Genomic DNA, 27,932 nt, shown 5'->3' on the forward strand with positions numbered 1-27,932 from the left:
GTCAGCCACTATGACACAAAATAACAACAACACATATAATGCTCATAAGATCAGAACAATGATGCCATCTTCAAAGCAACTTACATTTTAACTAAAGGGGAAATTGTGTGCGGTACTTTATTTATTTCTAGCATTGATTCCTTTACTGCAAATTAGATGTTTCCCTCTGGCTTATAACATAGTTTTTTTTTAATGTTGTTGCCATGCAGGAGTTAGTTTCCTCTGCAGAAGCACGATAGGAAAGTACTGGATGCCGGCTCAGGCTGCCGTTCCCCATGAAGTGGACCTTTGTCTGAAAACAACCAAGGCTTCATATCAGTTGCTGACAACCTGTTAGGTGAGACCTGAGGACGTGGCCTGTGTGATTCTCGATACGGTGGGACTGACCTTGATACTCTTACACATCTCTGTGGACTAACATAGGTGCACACACTTGATCTGAAAGGCATGTTTACTTGTTATGTTGATGGTCATTTTTACCAAGCCTCAAGCTCACAGTAAAAAAGCCATCTTCTTCTATATCAGACTAAACTGCCATTGTTCTTCCAACTTTTAATCCATGTCAGCAGTTATAAGTGGGATTTTTAACAGTACAAAGGGTAATAAATTAGAATTGTGATGTGAGTCTACTAATCGGTGATGACATAAGCCGAGTATATGGTTGTAGTCATTTTAATTTGAGTCTTTCCTAACTGGTTTGAACAGGAGCGACATTTAGAGAAATAAAAGTGTTCTCTTTTTGTCTTTAACCTTTATGGGAAAAGTAGGTTGTAGAATGTTGTGGAGGAATAATGAGACTAAAAAAAAGACCCAGTGACCCTACTATGACCCCACTCCAACTTGTGAAACATGCCGTTACATAATTGCGTTCCTGTTAACTGAGTGACGTTATGGACTCAGCAGCCTCTCACTTTGAGACTTGCTGCCTGGAAGCTGCTGGTCTCTGCGCGCCCGCTGACACCATCCTGTCTCATTTGTGCTGGCGCGTGAGGTGTCGCCGTGGACTCACACGCGCGCACGCGCGCCTAAACTTTGGGTTTGAGGTGCTTTCGCCGTATAGAGGTTACACGTTACTACGGTTACACGTCAAACGTCGTGAGTGGTGCTGAAAGGACAGCGACAAAGTGGACAGCTCCGCTCGCACCTTGGACACTTTGTACCTGCTTTACGTCAGCTGGTGAGTGCGCACCTGAAACCAATCAGTTGATTTCGATATCAGCACCGCAGATTATTGGAACTGCCGGATATTGGGCGACTTTAAGGGAGAATATAATACTGGAGCTTATATCAAGCTAAAATAAACAGAAAGGAGAGGATCGGTGTTCGCAGTGAAAAGGTACGTTTTTTAAAACCAGCCAGTAGTAAGTAAGTAAGTAAGTAAGTAGTAGTAAGTAATTTGAACTACAACTACTCTAAGTCCACAATCCTGCGTACATTAAAACATTTAAAAAAAAGTCATTTTAAAATCCGACAGAAACCATATACCCAGGCACAGTGCCACGTCTAGCTTTAAGTCAACTTCTGCCTGTCAGCTCAGACTCAGCAACACACACACACCCACGAACACACGCACACACACACACGCACACACACACGCCACTTCAGCACTAGTTTAACCGTCTTTCTCGGTCACTTGTGCAGGGCTCCACGATGGCAGAGCGCAGGGGAAACTGGGACAAGGCAGAGGACGACCTGCCGGTTTATCTCGCCCGACCCGGCACGGCCGACCAGGTGCCCCGGCAGAAATACGGCGGCTTGTTCTGCAGCGTCGAGGGCGCATTTGAGAGTAAAACCATAGACTTTGACGCCCTGAGCGTCGGCCAGAGGGGCTCTCGCACCCCGAGGACCGCCGGACGGGAGACCGGTCAGGAGGCGCAGAGCCCGGTGAGTGACAACAAGATCTCCCCTGAAGGGAACGTCTCTCCTCGGGTTGGGATCAGGACCAGCGGCGGCAAAGAAGTGTTGCAGAACCTGGGAGATGAAAAGGTAAGAAGAGTGTGATTTTGGAGTGAATGGCAGCAGACTGATGCAGCATGTGTACATGACGGGACTGGTTTCTACTGCACTATTGTGACTGTTATTTTCTCTTCTGGTACCACCCTTTGTTGTTTGTGTTTTCTGAGTGGTGTTCAATGCTTTAATGCTGAGTAAAAATATTCCATTAGTAATATTAGACAATAGTATTAAAGTTGATGAAAGATGGAGAGGTAGGGTAATACAGGCTTGCAACCTTTTGAAAGAGCAGAAAGCAGCATCTGACTTACACATTGACCCTGATGCTTACAAGCTGTGGACCACACCTATAAGTCCAATGTGAAATCCCTCCATCTCTTCAAGTCCTATAAACATATTCCCCTGAGAGAAGCTGGGAATCCATATTGCACTAGGAACCCCGTTGTAACATCACCATATGACATCAGATTATCGACCGGAGAATATAAACCTTCCTCAAGAAATGATAGATATACTTTAATAACAGCATTCTAGAGGCACCTTAACAAGTAACCAGTGGGTAATGCATGTCATAGAGCCCAAAGGCACAGACACAGCCACGAGTGGTTTCCGGGTGGAGCACATTTATTTTCCCAGCTAACAGAATTAGTTTTTACGGTAAACTCTTGAAGAATACTGCAGTACAATTCAGCCACCATAGTACAATATACTGAGGGGAACATTCAACAAGTGTTGCAACATATTAACCTGCTATTTTATATTTTTTGAGTTACAAGTTAAAACAGTGACGTAACCTAGAAGACAAGGTACATAAATAAATCATTTTTATGGCAATGACATCCAAGTTTGTATTTTATTGCTATGTGCCTGCGTAGAGGTGATATTATTTATACGATGATGCTAGTCGTTACTATGGTGGTTGTTGCTGTTTAGGAGGAGCTGCATGGTTTCTATGGTGTGCTTTTATTAGTCACACAGTTACACTATATGTAATGTTAAGCAGCAGTAGTATCATTAGTAGTAGTTATACAGGCTCAATATCGAAACCAATAATGTTCAATGTGGGTCAGTAACATGTTAAATACTTTAACTGTTACATGTTAAACACTAGAAACCTTTATGCTGGATTTGCCTTCTTCGCAGCAGACATTTAGATATTTAGACAGGTGTTGAGTATTGTTGATTATTGATTACTGTATTCAAATGCTCCAGTAAGTCACGACCGTGTGACTTGGGACCTTGAAACTGAAGCAGCAAACTGGAATCCAACCATCAACATGTTTATTCTTTACTCCTGTGCTTTTCCTTCAGTGACATCTCAAAATCTCTTCACAAAGAGACAGGGTTCGATATTTTTCCAAGTCGGCCTCATTTATTCCTGCAGAAAACACTTTGTTTGTTTTCCGACACAAAACAAAAAACAAGGCCGTACAGTTTGTAATGTGTAGACACTTGTAATTAAATGAATAGTTTAAAGTATGACTAATACCCAACCTCCATTTCTCATCATGCCACCAGTTTTCACAATTACATTTGTATCTGATTCCAAAAGTGTTGTTTTCTTAGGAGCTTTTCAGCAAAACAAGTTGTATGGAGGAATAAGAAGTATGGGCTATGAAGCAGCCATTAAATATTTACTACACACGCTGTTAAATGGCACTTGTTTTGAGGAGGAAAGTTAGTCGGACTGAGATCACTTTCATGGGCACCAAAAATGATGATTCATGTCTCTCTGGCACACACAGACTCGCAAGTTTGGCTCAGAGAGAAAAGACGCTTTTAGACAAAGTGAGGACTATTACCAGTTAGTCATCGCAGGGCTGGCCACTTATTATTATTATTGACCATGTGAATTAGTACAGTATGAACACATGAATGAAGATAATATATATATTTTTTAAGAAGCAGGAAAGAGTTAAACATTATGAGATGCTATGACACAACATGTCATAGATTACAGTCAAATGCATAATCATTAGCTCTGGTCTGAAATCAGCAGCAGCAGTGATTGTGTTTGATGCAATCATGTTCAGAATGGTACTGAATGCTGTGTATGTCTTTAGAGGATAACAATAACAACTCAGTGTCATATTTTTAAAGCGGCAATGCATGAAATTGACTTTTTCTTGATTTTGGTAATGTCATTAACACGAAATGTTCAGTACTGCAACATAACCCTTGTTCTTGTCTTTGGAAAGCAACACTATAAACACCTATTTAGCACTAGTGATATGACTCAATTATGTCATCAACAAAAAAAAACTGACAACAAAAGAGACACATACAATAGAAAGAGTGTACATTATTTGTTAAGAACGTTCAAATACTCTTGCGTCCATGATGCAAGTCCCACTTAGTGTTTCTAATACTTAAATACTGCTCGCTCCAATAACCACATAAGCAAAACCAAACTGCTGCTGTTTCTGCAGCGGCCGCAGATCTCTTCTCTGTTGTCTCCCCACGTTGATTCATTGGAGACACGGCTGCAAACTTGGCCGGTGCACTCACCCTATCCAACCTATTTGAGTCCTTACATCACACCTTAATACCCCCCCCATGAAGTTTGATACTGAACTGCAATATTGCACTTCCTGAGTGACCAGATGATTCAGCGGAAATCAACAGACATAGTTTAGACTGTGCATATTTGCTTTTGTTTGGAAACAGTTTGAAGACATCAGACTGACAACAGAGTCAGGACATGCTTACTCTTCTGACCTCATAGTCTGGATGCTGAACATGAACCTCTTTATGCCGACTAATGACATGTTGGAGTGTCTCTTTTCAGAGTTTCAAGTGCACCAGTTTCACGTTTTCAATTAATTCCGAATGTAGTTGACAATAAAATGCTGTTGTTGTTGTTATAGTCTTTTAATTGTTTGGGTTAATGTGGTTATTTTATGGCTTTGGTCAAATAATGTAGATATTCAATAAGCTTGTGTGGACGTTGTAGTAATCAACCTGCAGTCCTGAAAAATGAAGCCAATGTGGAAGTGCTTTAAACTTGGATTTTTTCTGATCGCCAGCAGGGGGCGACAAAGGAAATGACCCTATTTCTCACTTGATTTAATACCTCAGTAAACGTTGTACACAGAGGTTTATGGTCTCAATCACAAGTTTCAAGTCTTCTTCAATATAGCTTGATTTTCCTTTCGTAAATTATGGCTCCATTAAGAGTAAAATAGACAATAAAGCAGGGTATGCTTTAGGGCGTGGCTACCTTAAGATAACTTATTTTATGATTTGGTGCTATATAAATGAATTTAATTTAATGGTACTAATGAACATTAACTATCATGACTATATTTTATTGGTTTCCTCTTGTCTGTTCAACTAATAAGTGCGATCAGCTGCTGTAATGGAGTGAAGAGTGGGGAGTGGTTAGCCAGGGTCCCAGGAGAGCTGATTAGGAGTGGGGGGGAGGGGGTGCCCCTTTGTTATCCTGCAGAGTGGCGGTCAGACTGGTAGGAGCCCTTTATACACTTACATTCACGCTGACCTACTCATACAGTAAAAGACATACGCATTGACACATTGAAGCTTGCCCATACACATCTATGCATGTGAGCCACAAGTAATATTATGAAGGCATCCTTCGAGGTAGTTGTTAAAGCTGCAGTAGTTAAAATATGACGTCGTAATCCTGATTCACAGAAGGAATCGGGAAGAGAAAGAGAGCATCAGTCGGTTTACTCCGCCAATTTTACACATAATGGTCAGTTTACTTGTCATAGGGAGTACTACTCAGCCTGTAAGTACAGTTATTACTAAGTCTTCTGTAGCTTTGTCTGGTCTCAGAAAATAACCGTGATGATGTCATAGTGATGTCGTCAGGGTTATCTTATCTCATGACACTTTGAGAGCAGATCTAGACAGTCCACTTTAAGTTATGTCACAAACAAAACCTCCTCACCACAAAATTCAAAACCTTCACCAGTGAGAAGCTCACCAGTGCCACTTTCTAAGTTATCTGACATCCATGCGTATGAAGTGATCCCTTGTTAGTAAACACGACCATGCTAATGTGTATAGGCGAGTAATGTCATTTAATATGATTGCAAGGTATTGGAGGGAATGTTTATCTCCTCCATTTGGGGCCACCTCTGTGCTTCTTCTGCTGGTGCAGCTTCGATGGCCTGGCAGAGTTTTTTCTGCATCCTTGATCTGTCTGCCCCCTGTCTGTCTATCAGTGTCAGCTGGTTAATGCGGCCTGCAGTGGGAACAGGTCTGCAAACTTGATGTGAGTTGTTGATGCATTCTCCGAGGCCGGGGGAATGCTGAGGTAATGCCTTACTGCTTCACGGCCATGAAAGGACATGTCAGAATGCAGGCGCTTCTTCTTGCAGCCAAAGTTCCATGGTGAGAGGGTTTGGCAAACACATGTATGCACCCACACACTAGCATCAACACAAATAGATATTTTATATAATGAAACTTAAAGAAATGACAAATTATCGAATGCCTCATCCACAAAACAGATCATTTAAAAAATCTTTTCAATAAACACTAATATGAGATAATAAGCATATTATATTAATCACAAAGTAAATGTGCACTACTATACACATTTTGCTACACTACTATACTATTAACACACACACACACAGGCAGGCACACACTCACATGTCTCTGAACCTCGTTATGGGTGCATTAGTGCTGAGGAGGGGAGTGGTGGAGGCATCGACCGGTGGAGTAAAGGGGATCCACTTAAGGTCCAAACAATAGAGACACATGGCTGGGTGGGGACATGCACAGAGAGGGTGTGTGTGTGTGTGTGTGTGTGTGTGTGTGTGTGTGTGTGTGTGTGTGTGTGTGTGTGTGTGTGTGTGTGTGTGTGTGTGTGTGTGTGTGTGTGTGTGTGTGTGTCGTGGTGAGTAGACATGTGGGGTGTGTAATGTGGTGGGCAGTTTCTGTGACAGCTGCTACACCATTTTGCTCCTCCTCTGTGTTCACAAAAACAAAATCTGAAGGGTATGTGCTTTAATGTGTAAAGATGTACACTCCTAACATATAAATAGTCATGTTTAAGTACATATTATCTGAAGAGATGTGCTTGTGTTGATGAAAAAAGACATCTGAACATTTTTTAAATATATTTTTTATTTTTTTTCAGTATTTTTGTTTAATTTCGAAATCCCTTTTAAAGCACTATTTATTTATCTTAAACATTCTAATTATTCAGTTAATGGCAGTATGTTGAACAGTACTGCATACTGCATTATAGTTTAAAAAGATTTCTAAGTAGCCATTTGATTTCAGTACCTAATGTTGATAAAGTCAATTATTATTGGCCTCGTTAGTGACTTTGGCTCTGATATGCAGATTAGACACACAACATGCTGCATTTAAAACCAGATAGTTCAGATTATTTTTTTGGGAAGAAAAATATATTCAGGAGAAAACAAAACAGGGCGACAGCTCAGTATTGCAGACAACTGGCTGCAGGCTGCTCCACTGCGCCCTCCGGTGGAAAGATTGCGACATGCCTTCTTTCCAATTGAGCCGATTGAGGGAGGGGCCGGGTGACTGAGAACACAGACGCTCCTACCGCACTCTGCGAGGCACTTTACATCGCACTGACAGAGTGGCGACCATTCCCTGAAGCTCCCATCCAGGCGAGGGCCGCTGCAGCATCCGAGAGGGAATACCGTTTTTCACAGCTTGACTTTAACGGTGGAATCGGACGAACCATGTCTTACCAAGGAAAAAAGAACATCCCAAAGATCACAGTGAGTAAAGGAGTTATTTATGCTTCGCTGGCTGTGGGAACTTTGATGCCCGCTGTTGCAAATCACTGCGTTGGTGTTGCGCGCTGCCGTTTCAACAGCGATGGATCATAAAACATAAAAACAGCCCACAACGCGATTTTGGGGCTTGTCATTTGTTTTCTTTGTATTGACCGCGAGAAGTGGCCGGAAAAAAATCCGCACTATGAAATGGCATGACTGGCTTCCATAGTGACAGCGAGGCAGGGAGATGAGGCGTTTTCTTAAAGGTGTCCTGCATCTTCTTTGTTGAGGGGCTCCATGCGTGTGGTGAGCCGGCTCGCCCATAAAATAAAAAAAAATAAAAAAAATCAATGTAATGTTTCTGCAGGGACATCTGCTCTCTGCAGTGCATATATGTAAGTTTATGGTCACCCTCTGGTCTTTGATTATTATTTTTAAATGTAGTTTGGTGGAATATCATTATAATATTGCTTTTCTGTGCTTTTCTATCCCCCACATATTATTAACATGTAGCAAATACATAAATCAGTAGATACTCATCAATCTGTGCACGTGGAGCGATTCAAATAACGTTTTTAGCCATTTTGAGAAGAATGTGTTCGGCCCTTTCTCTCTTCGGGAGAATATTTCACGGGCCTAATTGATCACTTGTATGGGAGGTTATTGATCAGTGACGTTAGTCTCCCTTTCAAAGAGCTCCTCTCGCCATTTTGATGAACAATGTTTTTAGTGGCACACTTAAAAGTATCCCAATGATAATATATGTAGCTATTTGTTTGGGCAAACACTCTAACATACATGTAGGTAGATCCGTGTACATGTATTTGCAATTACTGTGCATCAGCTCATTATTTCTAAACGGGGCCTATTAAAAACAAAAGAAATGTGTCCCCTGCAGATTAAAGACATATACTCGTAGGGCTAATATACTGTTCATGCTGCTGGCTGATGCAGAGGAGAATGAGGGGAGTAAAAAGAGAGGTGGGGTAAATACACGCCCATTTGTGATGAGCTGTGATAAGCTGGCCTTGTATTGGGGCGCTTGTACTCCTGCCTCATGGGAAGGAGAAAGAGTCAGACTCCAGGCAGAGCATCGAGGGGTGGAGGTTGAGGGGTGGAGGTTGAATTCGGGGCAGGCCTGTGTTACTCAGTCAGCCAGCTGGGTGCTGGTTTGTGTTACTACTGCAGAGAAACCTCTCCCTCTCCTTGTGTGTGTGTGTGTGTGTGTGTGTGTGTGTGTGTGTGTGTGTGTGCGCGTGTGAGTGCGCGTGTGTGTGTGAGAGAAACGCCTGCCATCCAGTTTTCATTGTTGCAGCTTGGGCTGCAGTCAGGGGTGTGTTGCTTGACTGTGAGAGACACAGCCTTTGTCTCGTCTCCTCAGCTGATATTACACCAAATGGGTGTTTTTTTGGGGGGATGTTTCTACGGGCGTAGCTTTGGCCTGTAGAGGTCTTGTCTGTATTCTGAGCGCAGTACGCACATTACTCTTTAAGTAGGCCATGTCTCTATAATATGCTAAACTGGGCCAGAATTTTCCATGGCATGTTTTACACAGTCATTATAAGGAATGGAAATGTTCATGTTACCAACCCCCCACACTTTAATGGTATAATTTTGGGGTGTCAAACTTCGTGGGGTATGATATTTATGTCCAAAAACACATGTCCCCAGAAAACATCAGTTAGTGATGCTGCAGCAGCGAGAGCAGGGCTCACCAAGATACGATCTGTCTCCTCTCTGATAAGAAGGCAAGAAATCTCAGACAGAAAAATGCATAACATGAGCGAGTTTGATGGCCTCATGATACATGCAATCTGGGTACAGAAGCTACATTTTTCAGTTTGGAGATTGTTGTAATCCTTAAAGACAACCTTTGTTCAGCTGAAACCAACATGTTAACTAGACTGACCTTTAGCTGTTACCACAGTAAAGTATCTCATTGATGTCCTAGACCAAGAGATAGAGTGGCCTCACACCACTTCGGTTCACAGGAGGCTTATTCATTGGCTTTCAAACATGATGTCAAGAAGCACAGTTTTTACCCTTCTTTGCCCCTCAAATCAGCATTTGCTCTTAAGATATCAAAGTAATGCAGTCATTCTTCTCACCAACAGATTGAAGTTATGATACTTTAATTCCTTGTGGATTTGGCGACACCTGTGGTTACTGTTTGTAATGGCACGACTATTTTTGTATAACAGGGCAGTATTCAGTTTGGAATTATACCTTTATCCACCACTTGTATTTGAGCCCAAACCATGATCTTTACCTAAAAGTAGTTTTTTAACCCAAATATGATTCCTAGCTGCCACATCATAAAATGTAATTTATATTTCAAGAGCAATTTTATAAAGCTTTTTAGGGTACTGACGAAAACAATTCTACTTGTCGTTTTGGAGGGTATGGACCAAAAAACGTACTTAGCCATTTCATTTGGTGGACTTGTTGGAATCAATACCTGTATCCACCACTGGGGGCAGCGAACACACTACAAGCTTATACTTAAAAATACAACAGAAAAGACAACTCAGCTGTTTACAGTCCCCTCCCAAACTAACTGGAAAGATTTGATCGGGTCACATTATATATTTACATCTATAATACATCCATTAATCGTTTCCTGTGAATATCTTTTGCGTCAAAAAAACTAAATTGTAATCCTGCACATGAAGGCAGACTTTGCCATTAACACTGAAAAGGGACAATAACAATAACGGAACACAAACACATTGAATGTCTATAGCTGAAAAAAGTCCATAATAATATACATAATGGAGTTTGATATATTGAACATTTTAATAATTAGATATTCGATTCTGCAATCCTGAAGACATCACCACTGTAATGGTATAATGTTGGTGACATTGGCGAGTAAGACACTATCAATGTCAGTCTTTTGACCATAAATTTCGTACCACGTCTCGGTTTGGAAGGTGGTTCTGAAAAGTGGCAGCTGGCTCTCACTTACAACACTATACGAGTATTAATAAAAAAACCACACTAACTTGATTTAGTAGGTCAAATTTGAGCATAGTCAGCCGCCCAGTGAATGGACCAACAACTCCCCAGTACGTTTTGATTAAATCATTTGCTCATAACCCTCCTCCCCTCCCTGACTCTCCTTCTGTATTTCCATGCCAGCTCCTGTTCTATTCCAGCTGTTGCCTTGGAGTGGCTCTGTCAGATTTAGGTGTGGTTCTTCCCTTCCCTCATACCTACTCACAGCAGCCTCAGTGTTGTCCCAGGCTGGTTCATGTCATCAGTAATGCCCTCCAGCTGGAATGAGCATCTGTGGGCATGGTCCCGGGAAATTAAACCCGTTTTTCCCCCCGTTGACGCGCCACAAAACTGGACTCCGCCACACCAGAGTGTGCCATCACCACGCAGGCTGCGGCAAAGTGGGCTCGAGTGCAAACAAAATACCCCGTGGCCACCCAGGCGTTGCCGTGCGACTCACCATGGCGACCGACATACAGTTGTGATGGCAGGAAAATACAACCGCTGTTGGGTTTGTCGTGCAGGGATGTGATTTGACACACACCTCAGTTACACACAAACACTTCTCAGACTTCTCGGCCGAGAGTTTATAATCCAACCTGTCAGATCCATATTGGGTTTTCTCTTTTGTTTGTGTCGCCATGGTAACGTTGTTTTCACTCCTTCAACAACCGCAATATCAGCTTACAAGACATGCCGGGCCCTTTCCACGGCCGCGGTTCGTTGGAGCTTCCGCAGTTGATTTAGATTGATAAGTCTCATTGTTTTCCCTTTTCCAGAATGTGAGAGAAAAATGTGTGCAGTTTTGTGTAAAGAGTAAATATTTTTGCGCGCTAAGCAACAGGGCTGCAGCAGAGGCACACTCGGGATGACTTCCCTCTTCCACTGGTCCCTGCCTGCCTCCCCCTGCTCTCTCACCCACACAAGGATCACAGCTAATTGGAGGTTTCATTTATGTGTCCCATCGCGACTTATTAAGCATGGAGAAGGGGCTACTAGTAATTTGCCTCTCAGTTAATGAGATTCTCCCTCCAGAGTGGTGGAAGTGGAAAAAGTGCATATCACCATAGTAGGACAAGAATAACATCCTGTCGTCTATTTTGGTTTCGTACGGCTGCCTTGTGTAACATAAAATGACAGCTTCCTGTGGAGCGAGAAGTGCTTTATTTGTGGTGCTTTGTTTTTCCTTGGAGTTGAATGACAATAATTTTTTTCCCACCCGAACTTTACTCTACGTCGTGGCCAGATATTTCAATAGATGAGCTTGTCAGTTCGAGAGGGGGGGATGCGGAAGCTAAAAAGAGATTAATTACTTTTTTACCAATGACTTCACATTTTAAAATGCAACTGGAAGCACACACTTTCCTAAAACATTCCTATTGCTAGTATCAGTTTAGATTAATGACATACATTAGCATACGTTTCTTTGATTGAAGCAATTTAGATAGGACTTTTTAATAAACATTTGTGGTTCTCCTCAGTTGTGATTACGTGATGTGTGTTTATGCTAATCCTCCCTTCCAACTGTCCGCATTTGTGGAAACACCAAATCCTCTTCTGTTTACCCAGCGGCAAGAGTAGGTCACACGCATGCAATCGCATATAAACAAGTACACTTGTGGATGGGAAGAGGATCAAGAAACATTGCAACAGTTAGAGATGTAAAAGGCTGCAACCAACAGCAAGGCATCGCTTCATTGGATTCAATTATTTTATATTTTACTCTCCAATTGTGTGGTTTTGGCTCCTTCATTTTTAACACACGGTTTGTTTAGTTTGTTACAGCTACGCTTGATGCACTAATCTTTGTGCACCAAGCTAATATATAGCTTATATAATAATTTATCCTCACGTTTTAACACGTCTCAGACATGCCATGGAAAATTCTAAATAAGGGTGTGTCTCATTGATGATTGTGATGATTCAATTCAATCCAATTCAGTTTATTTTGTATAGCTCAATATCACAAATCACAAATTTGTGATATTGCCTCGAAGCCTCGGAGGGCTTTACAATCTGTACACATACGACATCCCTGTCCCAGGACCTCACATCGGATCAGGAACAACTCCCCAAAAATAACCTTTCACAGGGAAAAAAGGGAAGAAACCTTCAGGAGAGCAACAGAGGAGGATCCCTCTCCCCGGATGGACAGAAGCAATAGATGTCATTACATGTGATGTTGATCATTTAATTGGTATTTCGATCCCGATCGATCCATTGTCACACCCCTAGTGTGTACATTGCTAGTTAGCCACCTATAGCTTACCTACAGCTAATGTCTACATCGTCAATATATGTTATGTCAAATACACACAGACTGCACACACTACAAGGACGACATTGTGCAGCTCATCCAGTGAGATTATTTTCCCTTCCCAAAACCGGGCGCTGTGACATGATTGACAAACGAGGGCATGGCCAGTGACCCTGGAAGGTCAGAGCAAATCAGTGTCAACATCAACAGCATTAATGTTGCCTTGAATGACAATGCTGAACCATTAAGATAGTAGGAATCTTTGTGGTCTAATAAAAAAATGTCATATCTTTTCACAGCTGCCATTTTGACACTTTATTGCAGGATGAACCATCACAGGTGTGATGAATAGCCTTTAATATGGCCGCTTTACAAGATGATGATATTTGGTATTGTGGATGCTGGCTCACCGGAATAACAAATAGAATAATCCCTATTTTTTATCAATGTCTGATCATTATCTAAAGCTCCATAAAAAGCAAGCTAAGCTGGACGCTTAATGAAATTCTGAACGGAGGCATCTGAACATCTTAACATCTTAAAACAAGGTAGAGATTTCATTGATTTCAAGTGGTTGAAATCAATGTCCAGTAAGGATTTAGGAGGAAGCGTGCATGGGCAAAAATCAACTAAAACCAATATCCATGATGGTTGAAATCGCAGCGACAGAGAAAGCAGTAGCAAGGCTTCAGTATCCACTGTCAGATCCTACATGTGCCACCACATGGATAAACGAAAACAAAGTTGAATTTCATTCTTGCCATTAAAAAGTCCTGCAACAAAAATTCAGACGGCATTTAGACCTGTTCTTTATTTATGTGGATGATGCGCCCCCCAGTAATGTTGGGTCAAGAGTTTGAGTTCTGATACATCAGCAATAAATTAGTAATGAACTGAGTTGCTGGGAGGACTTCCTGGTGTTATGAGTGGCAATATCACCACAAACAATGTGTTTCCTTTTATCTATAGTGAAAATAAAGGAAATGCTGAGCAATATGTTTTGGAGAAAACATCCTGGATAATTTCTGAAACAATAAACAGTCTTTTTGCACACATTGACTACATAACTGTGGTAATAATGGGAAACAGCATGATGTTGCTTATTCAATTTTCTATAAAATGTTGGTGATCAAATGACATGAGCACTGGGAAGCGTTACCGTCTGCATGTCATAGATTCCATAATAAAAAGCCACAATAAATGCTCTGACTGCATGCATTTAGATTAATTAAGTGTGATCCAGAAGATAAAAAACGAGGTCTTGACAGTTTGGTCACCCATAACTAGTAAACTGGAAACGACTCAAGTCTAGAATAAAATGCAGTCCACGGTCACAGTAATATTATTATTATTATTATTATTATAAATGATTGTGTGTCACCAGCAATGCATTAACTCCAATGGAATATGGAAATCAGCTGAATCATAGTTGCTGGGTTGTGATGGAAATGTTATTGATTGTCAAATGCAGACAAAGGGGAACCTGTGTGTGTGTGTGTGTGTGTGTGTGTGTGTGTGTGTGTGTGTGTGTGTGTGTGTGTGTGTGTGTGTGTGTGTGTGTGTGTGTGTGTGTGTGTGTGTGTGTGTGTGTGTGTGTGTGTGTGTGTGTGTGTGTGTGTGTGTGTGTGTGTGTGTGTGTGTGTGTGTGTGTGTGTGTGTGTGTGTGTGTGTGTGTGTGTTTTACCACCATCAAAAAAAAATAAAAAAATACTCTCATTCAGTTTTCATGGTCAATAATATAGTAGTTAAATATATTTGAGCTTTATTGAAAAATAATTTACTTTGTGATTACTATCATATGCTTACTATCTCATATTTCTAGGTTTGTACAAAGTCTTTATTGAAAAGATTTTAAATGATCTATTTTTTTAAATGTGTGAGAGAATCTCTGAAGCACTTCAGAAAGGCACTCATGGTTGAGGGCTCACCCCTCGCTGCAGTATTATAAATCAGATAAAACATCTTTATTCGTCTGATGCAGTCGATGCTGCCCTTGTTTTTTCACAAAGATATTCAGCTTCCAGTTATGAATTTGAGAAAAACAACAAGTATTGTCGATGCAATTTATGAGTTTTTAAGGTGCTAGAGGTGTGAATCTTCACTGGCCTCACACTTTCATTATCTGAACACACAAAGAACACTTCAACAGTCTATAATATAACGCGTCGTCTTTTCAATACCAATATCTGTTAGAGCCACCTCTTAAAGACTACAAAAAACAAACATTAATCCTTCTGCGGTGCATTACAAGTGTTCTGTAATATACATAAACAAGGTTTTTACATCACAGGTCTGAAACAGAGCAGCTCCTGAATGCCAATGACAATGCATGAATTAGCTTAGCAGCTAGCAGACCTCAGTTAGTTACTGTTCTTACTCATAGTTCTTGTACTCTTACTTGGTTTATGTCACCGCGTCTCACAACAATCTCACAATTTCAGTCTGCTTTCACAAAGTGGCTAACATTGTTATGGAGACAATCATTGACAGCAAGACTCCCACTGAGCTGAAATGAAGCCAAACTTCTGGTTATGTTCTGTCACTGCATCGATGCAGAATCGTCCACGTCAGCATCGCAATGCATCTTAGCTGACATTGATTATTTCCAGAGTCCATTTTATCCACAGAATTATATTACAGTCGTCCCAATCAGCTCTGAGCTAATGCGCCACAGTTTTAGAGCTGCATGCTCAACATTTGCTCTCCGCTGGTGCTCCAGCGGCTGTAATGTGTTGCTTCAGGGTGTGGTTTTCCAGGGGAAGCTGCGGGCTCTGTTTCACACTACTCCATCACCGTCTAAGTCATATGCACACAAACACAAAGGGACAGGGATACACACACATTGCGTGTGATTATGAGCTCAGCAGATATTGACCTTGTATCATCTGAGATTAATACAAACTGGTATTTTTTTCTGTTGTCTGAGGGAGGGGCCGCAGTTCATTAGTGAGGAAACTCTGGGTTCACTGCCAGGGGTGTAAATCTCTGCACACATGTGCTGTTGGGAAAATATGGAAGTCTGTCCTTCTTAGCAGGGTGAGGGATTGAGTCCTACTATTTTATAGCATGTGGATGTATTTTTGAATCCATGCGGTTTAGAATACAACTTAATATTATTGATACACATTTTTTTAAAGTATGTCATAGAATTGGACTTGAATTACAGCGAGACATATTTGTTTCTCCAGAACGGTCCTTTTTTTTTTAGACACTGCTCATGATGGGCGGTAACTAATGAATATTTTCATAAATGATGACTCGATTTCTCATTCAATATATTTGATATACAGTATATGTATTGCTTGTTTTGTCCCCAAAATAGCACAAAACCCCCTAACATTGAACCTAAAAATGCCACGGCAGAGAGTTGCTGCGTATCAGACATTTCAGCCTTCATCTCAACCTGGCCGGTCGAATAACCTCCGATCTCAAACGGATTCCCAAACCACGTGCACAGTTGTCCTTTTACCAACTAACAACTCCCCTCTAACCATGAAGCCCTCCACCCAGTTCGACAGCCATGTTGTTCACTGAAGTAGCTCTACAATAATCAGCAAAACCAGACACCCAGTCTCCCGTCCTTTCTAGTCTTTCTCCCTGCAGCCAACCGTCGCCATGACAACGCCCTGCTCCAGTCAGACTGTGGTGCAGCGGCAGCAGCAGATTTGATGTCTGACTGCGTGGCGTCACGGCAACGCCCAGATCAGACCATATTACGAAATGTTGAGTTGAAGGGCCGTCCCATAAAAGCTCTTTAGTTTCATTTCAGAGCACCAATCACATTCAGCGATAGGGATTGTTGTTTGTTTCATGCAGATTAAAAAATATCCTGCCTCAAATGATCAATGAGCATTATTGCTGATGGCGTTTGGTCTGTGGCATAAATGGATTAAACTGAGAAAATAACATCCACAGTTGTTGCGTAATGAAATCTGGATAAACATGGTTAAGATGTTAATCCATGATCAGTCCTTAAAAGCAGCTTCAGTTCTGCTACAAGCAGCAAAATGTCAGCCTCCCAAACGTTATCACCATGACCGCTCATTTTAATAAGCTACAGTGAAAGCTGCACCGTCTTCCTTTAGGAATACCTTCTCCTGAAATTGCATTCATCATATGCAGAATTGTATCATTATCAAACTGGCACTCCGCAATTCAGTATTTGCACCAGTAAATGTTATCTTTGCGAGCTGGAAAGCAGATTCCATGAGGACGTTGACAATGATGATGATGATCATCACCAGCTCAGGTCTATCAGGTATATTAGGTCTATTAGGTCAGATATAAGTGGGCACACTGACCACAGAGCAGACAGGCAATAAAGAAAAGCAGCTCTGCAGGTTCATGGAATATTTCCTGTTGAGTGCTCGTCAAACAGCAATATTCTCACTGTAATACAATTTAATTCAAAATAACTGTAAAGAGTCACATCAAAACGGTAACGCATGTTTGACAAATGTATGCAAATTCAACAGAGGAAAGCTAAATTAAATCCATGATAGTGTATGTTTAAGAAACTACCGCATGTCACTGCATTGGTTATAGAATTATTGCACATTTTCCATTGAGGAAGAGTGCTCGATAGTCCTCGCCTTTTATTTGATGGACTCATTCAACGACGTCAAGGAAATGTCGATGCACATAGGGGTCACTTGCATCCGATTACTTTGCGGCTTTAGACCAAAGGGAGAGGTGGACATACAGACCCCCGGGGTGGTCCACAGATAAACTGTATGTGGTGTGTTCACATGAGACAAGACTGACAAACATGCCCTTTCTCTTCCTCGCCATGAATGAACAAATGAATGAGACATTGTTCATCTCCTCTGGGTGAGAGAAGAAGGAAATGATTTAACTAAAGGGAAATAGAAAAGCATTGTCCAGCTCTAAATATACAGATCTGGCTTAGTAGATCCTCCTCTAATGAAGCTTGCTTACTTCATAACAATCTCTTTCTTCTTGTCCCTCCCCTCCTCCCCGTCCCTTTCTCTACAGAGCGACAGGCTTCTGGTCAAAGGAGGGAGGATCGTGAATGACGACCAGTCCTTCCATGGCGATATCTACATGGAGGATGGCATCATTAAGTAAGTCTTCCGCTGTCCTCCTTCCTTCTCCGCTTATATGCATTTCCATTTGATTCAACCCCTCCACTCGCTCATCATACATTTCCTGTCTTTCACTCAAGTTGTATGTGGCTCACCTGTTCCCTCTCCCTCATGTTGAACAGCACCTTTCTTATGACAGGGCAGTTTGCTTTTGCAGAAATTAACATTGACCAGGTCAATTTGTAAAAGCGTTAAAGGGGAATTCTGGGTCCTTATTGTCATATTTTGTTTTGTCCATTTTGACTTTTCTCCCCATTGTTCTCAACATTTGGGCCATCTGACTGTGCAAGGAGCACAAGCCTCCAGCTTTCCAAAAGCTGCAGTGTCACAGAGATAATCTTAATCTGTCTGACTGAAAGTAAAGTAAAACTAAATGCAGAAACTAATCCCCTAGAAATCTATATAAATATATGGTCCAGTTCTCAAACAACCATAACAGATTTTTTTTAATCTTGCAATGTAGTTGCAATGGACACAAATAGTAGAATACAAAATCTTAATGGTCATAAATTTTCCCTGTAAGATTTGATTAAATATTTTCATTAAGACTAGAATCCGTAGAAGGAGGGCAGGTGACAGGTTCAAGGAAACGTTTTGACCTTGAGACAGGTGACACTAGGAGGTCAAATAGGTTGTGACACGGGGAAACTTCAACCTCTAAATGCACGAGCACAAGCTGCTTCATCATACACACTGTGTCCTACTGGAGTCTTTGTTCCATTGGGTCCAAGACGAGCTATGGTGATAACAGCCAGTCTCGTCCCCAATGTGATCCTCTCGTGTGAGCATGTCTTCGAGGGGAGCTTGGGCTGAATTCCTCTTTCTGTGTCTCCCGAATCACTCTCTCTCTCTCCCCCTTGTCCGGTTCTCACTTGATACTCCAATTACAGGCTCTTTGTCCCCCCCTTGTCCCTTAGTGGGGCAGCTCAGAGAGAGGCACCCATGGAAGGCCTGGTGTTGCATAATAAACACCCAGATGCCTGTTGGACCATTGGGCTGCTGGCAAACTCACAGGGACACTGGCTTCTGCCTGCCTCTCTGTCTGCCTGGCGTGTCCCCTCTATAACGTTTGAACAACAGGGTTTTCTTTTAGCAGGGGTGAAATGTTGATGTGTTGGTATGGTGACAATGTGCTGCTTCAAGCGTGGCTGACGTTGTTCTGGGGGCCAGTCTAAAGTTAAAAACATTTGCTTATTATTTAAATGTATCAAAAAGATGTCTTCTAATACCAGATTGGGACAACATATTTATAAATCGGCCTCCTCCTGCACATCGGTGTTTAGCTTTTTGTTGTTGCTTTGTTCAAATAGCCCAAATAGTAATAGGCCCATAAACATCTTTTATGAATGCAGCATCACACCATCATACAATTATGACAACATCCACTTCCCTCAACAGGCAGATCGGCGACAACCTGATCGTGCCCGGCGGGGTGAAGACCGTCGAGGCCAACGGGAAGATGGTGATCCCCGGTGGCATCGACATCCACACCCACTTCCAGATGCCGTACCGTGGAACCACAACCGTGGATGACTTCGCTCAGGGATCAAAGGCTGCACTTGCCGGGGGCACGACCATGATCGGTAAGGGCTTTAGGAAAGCTGGTCCACACCGTCAAGCTGAGTTTGAGATAGAGACTGTCGCTTAAAAAGAGAGGAAAAAAAGAAGGCCGAGACCTGAACAAAGGAAAAAGAAAAAAAGAGATGGGAAGCGGTTCTGGTCGGTTTTTGGGCAGCTCTCCAAAAGAGGACCACACAAAAGACTGAGTGTAAGGGGGTCGGATCAGGAAGGGAGGGGGGGGGGATACAGCACCAGTGTCTGTCTGCATGCTCCTCGTCTATGTACAGCATGGGGGTATATGTGTGCTTCATGGAGCTGACAGACCAGACACTATCAAAGCTATCAGCTGGCGGGCACCAACGTCTCATTAATACCATTAACTACTTTTGAGCTGGCTGCTCCGCTGCTGCTGGTCTTCTAACGGAGGCCTTCACCAACAGACCTGCTACTGTAGTAAGCTCTATTCATGGACTCCTTTCATTGAGGGATTATATTCCAGTGGGTCATGTGTTAGAGAGAACGTGAAAATGCGCACTGTGTTTGGTGTCTTCCTGTGTGTAATGCTACTGTATATGTCTGGCTCCACTAAACAGATGATGTTGTGTCTGTATGAAGGGGAACACAAAAGGGTGGTTGTGACTGTCGGTTCCAGCTCGATGCTATTAACATGTAAAGACCAGATAAGCAGATTGGCATATTTTTAATGGGATAAAGACGCCAGTCAGCTGGTGAGCCAGCAGGCGGTCCTATTTTATTACATCTGAGTAAGATGAAGCGGGATAATTTGTGCACAGTGATCCTGTTGTGTACAATGAAGATTAGTACTGTCTATTAATAATTTCAGTGAAAAACAGACATTTACCGTATGCATACAATAAGACAAACATGTACTCTCTGTTTAGTATACAATCTATATAATAGAACAATTCACACATTTTAAATGTCTTTTGTTATATTTTTGATTTCAAGTTCATAATCTTTACTTGCTTATCGATTTAATATGATTATATAGGAGTTTTTGGACATGTAAGTTATATTCTATAACTATACTATATATTTAAATTAATTTACATGTGCGGGACTATTCTTACTTACATTTCCACAAAATCTTACTGGCAATATACTAAATGCTGTAACACAAGAACTTTAATATCATCAAAAACGTGGGTGATCCCATCATGAAAAGTCCTCTGGCCTTGTGTGCCAAACTCTAATCTAAAGAATTGAGTGTGGTTACATAACCAAAAACAAAAGTCTACAAACATATCCACAGTTTAAAATTGCCTCACATGTATCAAGGACACCGGCACCCAGACAGAGATGCTGAAAATGTAATTTAACATCCGACAAGGTCGGCCCCCACTGGCTGAGCACTGCAGGAACCCAGACAGACAGCTGATTATGCAAGATAAACAATACAGGGAGAACACCAGCAGTCAAATCCTAACATCACCCCGTCTGACACCCACTCTGACACTTTCCATTCATTTCATTTCCACTGACACCTCTCCTTTCTGCATCAATCACCTTCCTTCTCTCCTGAAACCCTTTTCTCCTTGCAAACTTCTCTTCTCCTTCCCTCATCCCTTAATCCCTGTGTCCTCTCTCCTCTACCGTCCAGTGGACCATGTGATCCCAGATCCCGGCTGCAGCCTGATGGAGGCCTATGACCAGTGGAGGCAGTGGGCCGATGAGAAGACCTGTTGCGACTACTCCCTCCACGTGGACATCACCCACTGGAACGACAGCGTAAAGCAGGAGGTGGATACCCTCATCAAGGAGAAAGGTAGGCTTGGTAGACCATTTGTATATCCGTCTTTGAACCTTTTAGGAAGGTTTAATAGCATTGCTCATGTTTTCTTTTTTTTCTTTGTTACAGGGGTGAACTCGTTCCAGGTCTACATGGCTTACAAGGACTATTACCAGATGAGCAACAGTGAGGTACACTGACTTTAACTTAGCGTACACTTTAAACTAAATTTAAATTGTACAATTTAAACTCCACACTGGCAGCAAAGAGATGAGGGGCAACATCGTCAGTTTTCAGTTAGCCGCATCCTTTTTTTCTAGGTAACCACCAAATGAGTGCTTACGCTGAACACAAACCACTACAAACACTACCCAATAGTTAATAGCATCGTTTGAATAAATGAAAAACAACCCACCCGAAATCTCATGCACCGTACTAATTTGCCAAACCACAAAGTTGGAATGTTTGTAAAAAGACTAACTTTGGAAGATTTCTGCTTGCTTTTGCTACATCAGACTCCTGAAGACCTAATATTAGCTTTACACAGACTGTGGCATTTCCTCCTCCCCCCCATTACTTAGAATGGAATTGGGTTTTGGCCAGTGTGAACAGCAATGACTTAGGAGACAGGAAGTGTATACCATTTCAAACCATTGCCGGAGCTTGTTATGCGTCATCTTTGTTATAGAGCATCTCTGGCTGCCCTCTGAGGGAAATCATTATCTAATTTAGGGAATCAAATAAGAGCAATTGCAATCAATATAAATCAGTCCCTGCTGACTTTCCACAAAAGTCTAAAAAGTAAGTAAATGCTGCCCTTTGGTTTGCCTTCACTTTAAATACACAAGATATCCAACTGACTGTAAAAGTTTTAGAAAAGCATGAATCTTTTTTTCTCGAAACACTCTGTCCTTATGTAACATGTAGCCTGTGATGCGCAGCATAGTGAGTTCATACTGTAAGTTAAGCTGTTAATGTAGAAAAACAAGGGCTCAGTCCAGACTGTGTGAAGCGAGACTCTCAGTGTTTCTCATGCGCAGCCTTCGCTCATTCGGTCGCTCAGAGGAGCACATGAGGCAACTGAAATAGTCCAGCTTGAAAACTGATGTCATGCAGCTCACTAAGGAACCGTGGAGCAGCAACATAACAGCAACTGCAGCTCATCCCACAAGAGTTTAACCATTTCTGGAGACCACACACAATAATTGCAGCTTGTCGTGGACGACATCATGTAAATCGTGGGCTTTTTTTCGAAAATTGTGGCTTGAGCGTGACCCACAGGATGAAAAGGAGGGTAATTAGTGTAATTATCTCACAGTTTTCTGTGTCTTTCTCCTCCAGCTTTATGATGTTTTTACCTTCCTGGCGGAGAGGGGAGGCATCGCTGAGGTCCACGCTGAAAATGGCGAGATCATCGCTGAGGTAATGATGAATAAACCGACAGATACAGCTCTTCTTCACATTTTCCCCCTGCCTCATACTCTTTACTGCCCTCTCTTTCATTACTTGTCTCGGGGCCAACTCTGCAATCTGTTTTGGTTTAATGTGATTTACGTCAGTTAAGTTCACTTCATGCAGCCGGTCTGGTCGAGCCTTATCGCAATGCATCTCCACTACCTACAGACTAAACACACTGTCACTGATGAGGGAGAATGGGTTTCCTGTAGGACAGCAATGTGTGGGTGTAGTTTACACAAATGAAACTGTAATAACTGGTGGATTGAGAGCATTGGTATTAGTCAGAACTGCAGACCATGTCTGGATTATTTCACTGTGTGTGTGTGTTTTTGTGTGTTTGTGTGTGCGCGTGCATGTTGGATCTGATTCATCATAAATCCCAGATCTCCAATCCAGTCTTAAACCACACATTTAATGGAGTCTGATTCACTGAACCCCAGGTTATGTCATGTCCTGATTTTACTCCAGAGCTCATAAGATAGAGAGGCTTTGTTTAGACCAGTGTGTGTTTTTAGTGTTGGTATAGAGGACATGTTGTAACCAAGCAACAACCACCATGAAACATGCTGAAACCATTGGCAAAGTTTCTCAAGCTACAGTTCCTCTTATGACCACTAGATGCTTGCTTGAGGAAAGCTTGAACTTTAACTTAAATGTCCCTCCAGAAATGCATAAAGGAACCAACATTACGTGTAAGAAATGTAATTACATCTTTCCTGACAATGTTTATGTCTTATGAGTGAACATGGATTTATTAAAGGAAAATTCCAATATTTCTTCTGTTCGGTTTTATTCTCACAATTGTAGACCTTCTTCTTCTTCTCATGGTAACTCACAGTAGAAATTAGGAAAACATGCAATCAGTCAAAGGGGGAGAATAGCTTCCTTTTTTTTTACTAATAGTTACATGAATTACATGATTAATTTCATTAGAGACCAACATAGGTAATAGGATCCTTACATGCTTACAGTACAGAACAATATATGAAGAAATTACCAGTTGCATCATTACAATCAATGTACAGTTTAATGCATCACTGATTTATAATCCAGTAATTGAATATACATTCTTCTGCATACTGAGTACTTACATTTTTTGTACTTTCAATAGATTCAGATGCTAATACTTTTGTACTTTTTACCGAAGTAAGATTTTGAGTGTATTTTTTTTACACAGCATTGCTGCTTTTACTCAAGTAAAAGTTTTGGGGAAGCATGTCATCATATAGCATCTACGGTGACATGACAGACGCTATGCATAAGTGTCTCCTCTGCACTTACTTCCACACTTAAGAGCAGCCTCTCCAGCCTGTGGATTCCCACAGCCCTCTGTGTGTGTGTGGCCTGACCCAGATGATAAGACAGCTTCTCATATCATTTGCACAGAGAACAGACAGAAACAGAACATCATTTTTGGATTGTGACCAAAACTTTACATCTGTCCGAGCCCACAAATCACTGAACACTGAGAAACAGTCTCACACCTATAAGCTAAGAAGTCTACTTTATGCGTGTTTGTTGAACAGGAGCAGGCCCGCATGCTGCAGATGGGTATCACTGGACCGGAGGGACACGTGCTGAGCAGGCCAGAAGAGGTATAACACACGCACACACACACATTTTGTTATAGTCCAGTTGTTTTGATACAAAGCCTTTTTTATCGAGATATTGGCTGTTTTAATGCTGTTTATGTTTATTGTAACACACTCACATTGTCCATAATGACGTTCTTAGACCGCTCTTAAAACACACACATTGTTCTTGTTACCACGCTTGTGGTTTCCGACCCATCAGAGGCGTCGGGTGAACATTCCCTGGTTCCGCCAATTGTTGCTGCTAATGTTCCGTCACCAAACAGTGAATCAAGGCCAAGCGCTCTCCACTCTGCAACTTGTCTGCCTTTAGCTTCACTGGGATTTTCCACTTTGTGGTGCAGCGCGATGGAGTTGCCCTTCCAGTCTCATAGTGTCATGCAGTTAAGTGGCGTCTCAAGAATCAAAAGCTCAGTTCCATGATTTAATTTAACAGAGACAATGTGGGATTAGTGCTTTATCAGTGTCTGGTGTCCTGTTTGGTTTTAATGCATTGCTTATTGGACCCAGGTTGAGCTTGTAGACCAGAGCACAATAACCGGCTGAAGTGTTTGCACATGAGAAGACTGGAGGCATACATTGGCTCTCTACTGCATCTCGTTAACCATTTAGGAAGTTGTTTGTTGTATGGAACAAATGGAAACAAAAAACAACCTCACCATAGTTTATTTAGCATTTGTTTGCTAATCTCACGAATTTACTTTTATCTACCCTAACTCAATGTAATATATATATGATGCTAAAATTACAAGCTTCCACTTGACATTTTGGGTAAAATTAATAATTCAAATAATGCGGTTCCAAAAATAACGTAGTTTGCCGTGGTTTACATATTTTAAATTCATTTGAGAAAATCCTAATGGGAAAAAACATTTCCAAGTCAACCACAATGTCCTGTCCCCTTTGTAGCTGGAGGCAGAGGCGGTGTTTCGTGCCATAACCATCGCCAGCCAAACCAACTGTCCTCTCTATGTGACCAGAGTCATGAGCAAGAGTGCTGCTGACATCATCTCACAGGCCCGGAAAAAAGGTAAATGGCAGAATTTACACTTAGAATTTAGTCTAAATTATGACTTTAGGATTTCTTATAGATAGATTTGATCTGAGCGATTGTCTGAAATGGTACTGTACTTAAATGTTTTATTTTTCATGACATTTTACATTGGAAATTGGATGATAAGGAGCACATGTGACAGACTCTCTTAGTTCAGATACTGTATAGTTCCTGATATTGATCAGATTACTGAGTTCCACCACTGCCCACTTTATGTTGTGGAGATTGCGGTGCTTTAATACATTGTGTATTTGAGTAGAGGCCATCAAAAAGTCTTTAAAACACGTTTCTCACTAAACAAATCCATCTATTCCATTTTATTAAAATTATTTACAACAACTTGTTGGATTTCTTATAGATAGATTTGATCTGAATCTTAGAAATGACTCTTTTTTTTTTTTTTTGCTTTCAATATTTATTTGATATTTTACTTCTGCTCATTGGTTGCCATCTTTCGCTCTGATTTCTGAGAGTTTTGGAATGCATACACCAGCCCACCGCTACACCTATGCCCTTATAAGAGGATTTCACTGTCCGTCCTGAAGCTGCTGATGTACACAAAGTTTGGCTCTGCTTGACATAATGAAAAAAGAGGCTATTCGCAGAGGAATTTCCAGATTTGTCATTTAGGTCTTTTCTGTGGTTCAGCTGCCCATTTCTCACAGTCCCAGGAAAGGGCCGAGGTGAGAGCCCGAGAGGCTGTCTGGCAGTGATGGAATGTGAAATATACAATTTTTGAGAATGGAACAGGAAAACGGGAAAGGGCGGAGAAGAAGAATGTGTGTGTGGATGTCTTTGGCAAAAGGCCAAATGGGGTTTTAAGATGTTGACCTCAGAAATACTTGCAGTCTTCGACATCCTTTGGGGGCCTTTATTGGCTTGACACCTTTGTTTGGAAGTATTCCCCAGCATATTTCCTTACATCTAAACCAGGAAAGACATCCAACAGTGAGGTGTGCGAGCAAAGGACCTCGCAGAAACACAAAAGGAATCAACAAGCTGAACTACAATTGACCCAACATGAAATTTGTTCATCTCGTGGGGTGATTGATGTTTGTCTTATTTAGAGATTCGGCACGGTTCCTCTGCTCCAAACACAGCTGACAAATCAACCTGGCTTCATTGATCGCCAATAACCACTCAAATAAATCAATTTGATCCGCTTTACATTTGATACTCTTAACGGGCTTTTATCATTATTCTTTTCCCAGGAAATGTTGTGTTTGGGGAGCCAATCACAGCCAGCCTGGGGACTGACGGGACGCATTACTGGAGCAAGAATTGGGCCAAGGCGGCTTCTTTTGTAACATCACCTCCTCTCAGCCCTGATCCCACCACTCCAGACTATCTGAACACACTGCTGTCCAGGTACGTGTCACAGCACGCCCCTCTGGTTGAGTTGTTTACCAGCTCATGCTTATTATCAGTAAAGTATTTCACATGATATTATATCCAAATCACACACTGCTTGTTAGTGAAGAACATGTACAATCAATTAGATATATACAATCACTTGGCTATTACTAACTAATTCCATGGTTATGTAACATAGTGGTATAGCTACAAATAAAGCATTTGATTCCAACATGTAACAACCCCTTTGCTCATCAGAGGGCGTTCCCCCTTGGCAATTAATGTGAAATAGGATTAAAGCAGAAGAGTCATAAATAAGCTGCCACACACAGGCACTGTGACTGATGAAGATCCCTGACTAGAAATGGAGCTCGTAAGAAATGGAGCACCAGTGTTGACTTTTTGTACTTTGATTTGCTGCACTCAGCATAAATTAGATTAATTCATTCTGGTGGGCTTCTTCTGGTAAGTGAGTTTGAGCGTCATCTGGAAACGTGTTCGTGCTTTAGGCATATTGTAATAACTCACAGTCCTTGTTTTGTTTTGTTTTGTTGTGCAAGTCCTAGTTAGGTAAATAAACATCTTTAGTTGTGATCACAGCCTGTGCTGTGCTGTGTATACTTCCATCTTAACTCTGTATTTGTCTTCGTCCCCCAGTGGAGACCTGAGTGTGACTGGCAGTGCCCACTGTACCTTCAGCGTGGCCCAGAAGGCCATTGGGAAGGATGACTTCACTCAGATCCCAGAAGGTCTTAACGGAGTGGAGGAGAGGATGAGCCTCGTCTGGGATAAAGCTGTGGTGAGGACAGCGTTTTTCGGTTCTTTTTTCATAGCTTTTTTCAAAACTTCGTGAGAAGGACGAAAAGCAAACAAATAATGAGAGAAGCACATGAAAATGTATTCTAAACTTGTGAAATTAATACTTTTGGTCCATTTTCCATTCAGACGTCACAGTGCGTGAATTAAAGCGGACCAAATAAAAAACTGCACAAAGAAGCACATTTCATCCTTTGCATCTTGAGAGCTGCCACTTCTACTCGTCACTGAAAAATCAAATCTTATCTTATCTTTGTATATTTCAATATTTCTGTGGACTTTATTTAGCATATTCGGTATGTTCTCTT

At 41.6% G+C, this 27,932-nt stretch overlaps 1 protein-coding gene across 2 annotated transcripts in view; it reads left to right on the forward strand.

Annotated features, from left to right (window-relative positions):
• Positions 1-7,467: 7,467 nt before the first annotated feature.
• The window catches only part of dpysl3 (dihydropyrimidinase like 3), a 30,597-nt gene continuing 10,132 nt past the window's right edge, over positions 7,468-27,932 (forward strand). The window contains exons 1-10 of one of the 2 annotated variants that reach the window (XM_034551017.1): positions 7,468-7,682; positions 17,932-18,020; positions 19,440-19,624; positions 21,223-21,387; positions 21,481-21,542; positions 22,693-22,773; positions 24,336-24,404; positions 25,311-25,431; positions 26,667-26,823; positions 27,466-27,607. In XM_034551017.1, coding sequence (XP_034406908.1) covers positions 7,644-7,682; positions 17,932-18,020; positions 19,440-19,624; positions 21,223-21,387; positions 21,481-21,542; positions 22,693-22,773; positions 24,336-24,404; positions 25,311-25,431; positions 26,667-26,823; positions 27,466-27,607 — 1,110 coding nt within the window. In that variant the 5' untranslated portion in view covers positions 7,468-7,643. The remainder of the gene's footprint in view (positions 7,683-17,931; positions 18,021-19,439; positions 19,625-21,222; positions 21,388-21,480; positions 21,543-22,692; positions 22,774-24,335; positions 24,405-25,310; positions 25,432-26,666; positions 26,824-27,465; positions 27,608-27,932) is intronic. The other variant, XM_034551018.1, reaches the window with a different exon arrangement.

This window comes from Cyclopterus lumpus, chromosome 14 (assembly GCF_009769545.1).
Source record: "Cyclopterus lumpus isolate fCycLum1 chromosome 14, fCycLum1.pri, whole genome shotgun sequence".
Classification (NCBI taxonomy): Eukaryota; Metazoa; Chordata; class Actinopteri; order Perciformes; family Cyclopteridae; genus Cyclopterus; species Cyclopterus lumpus.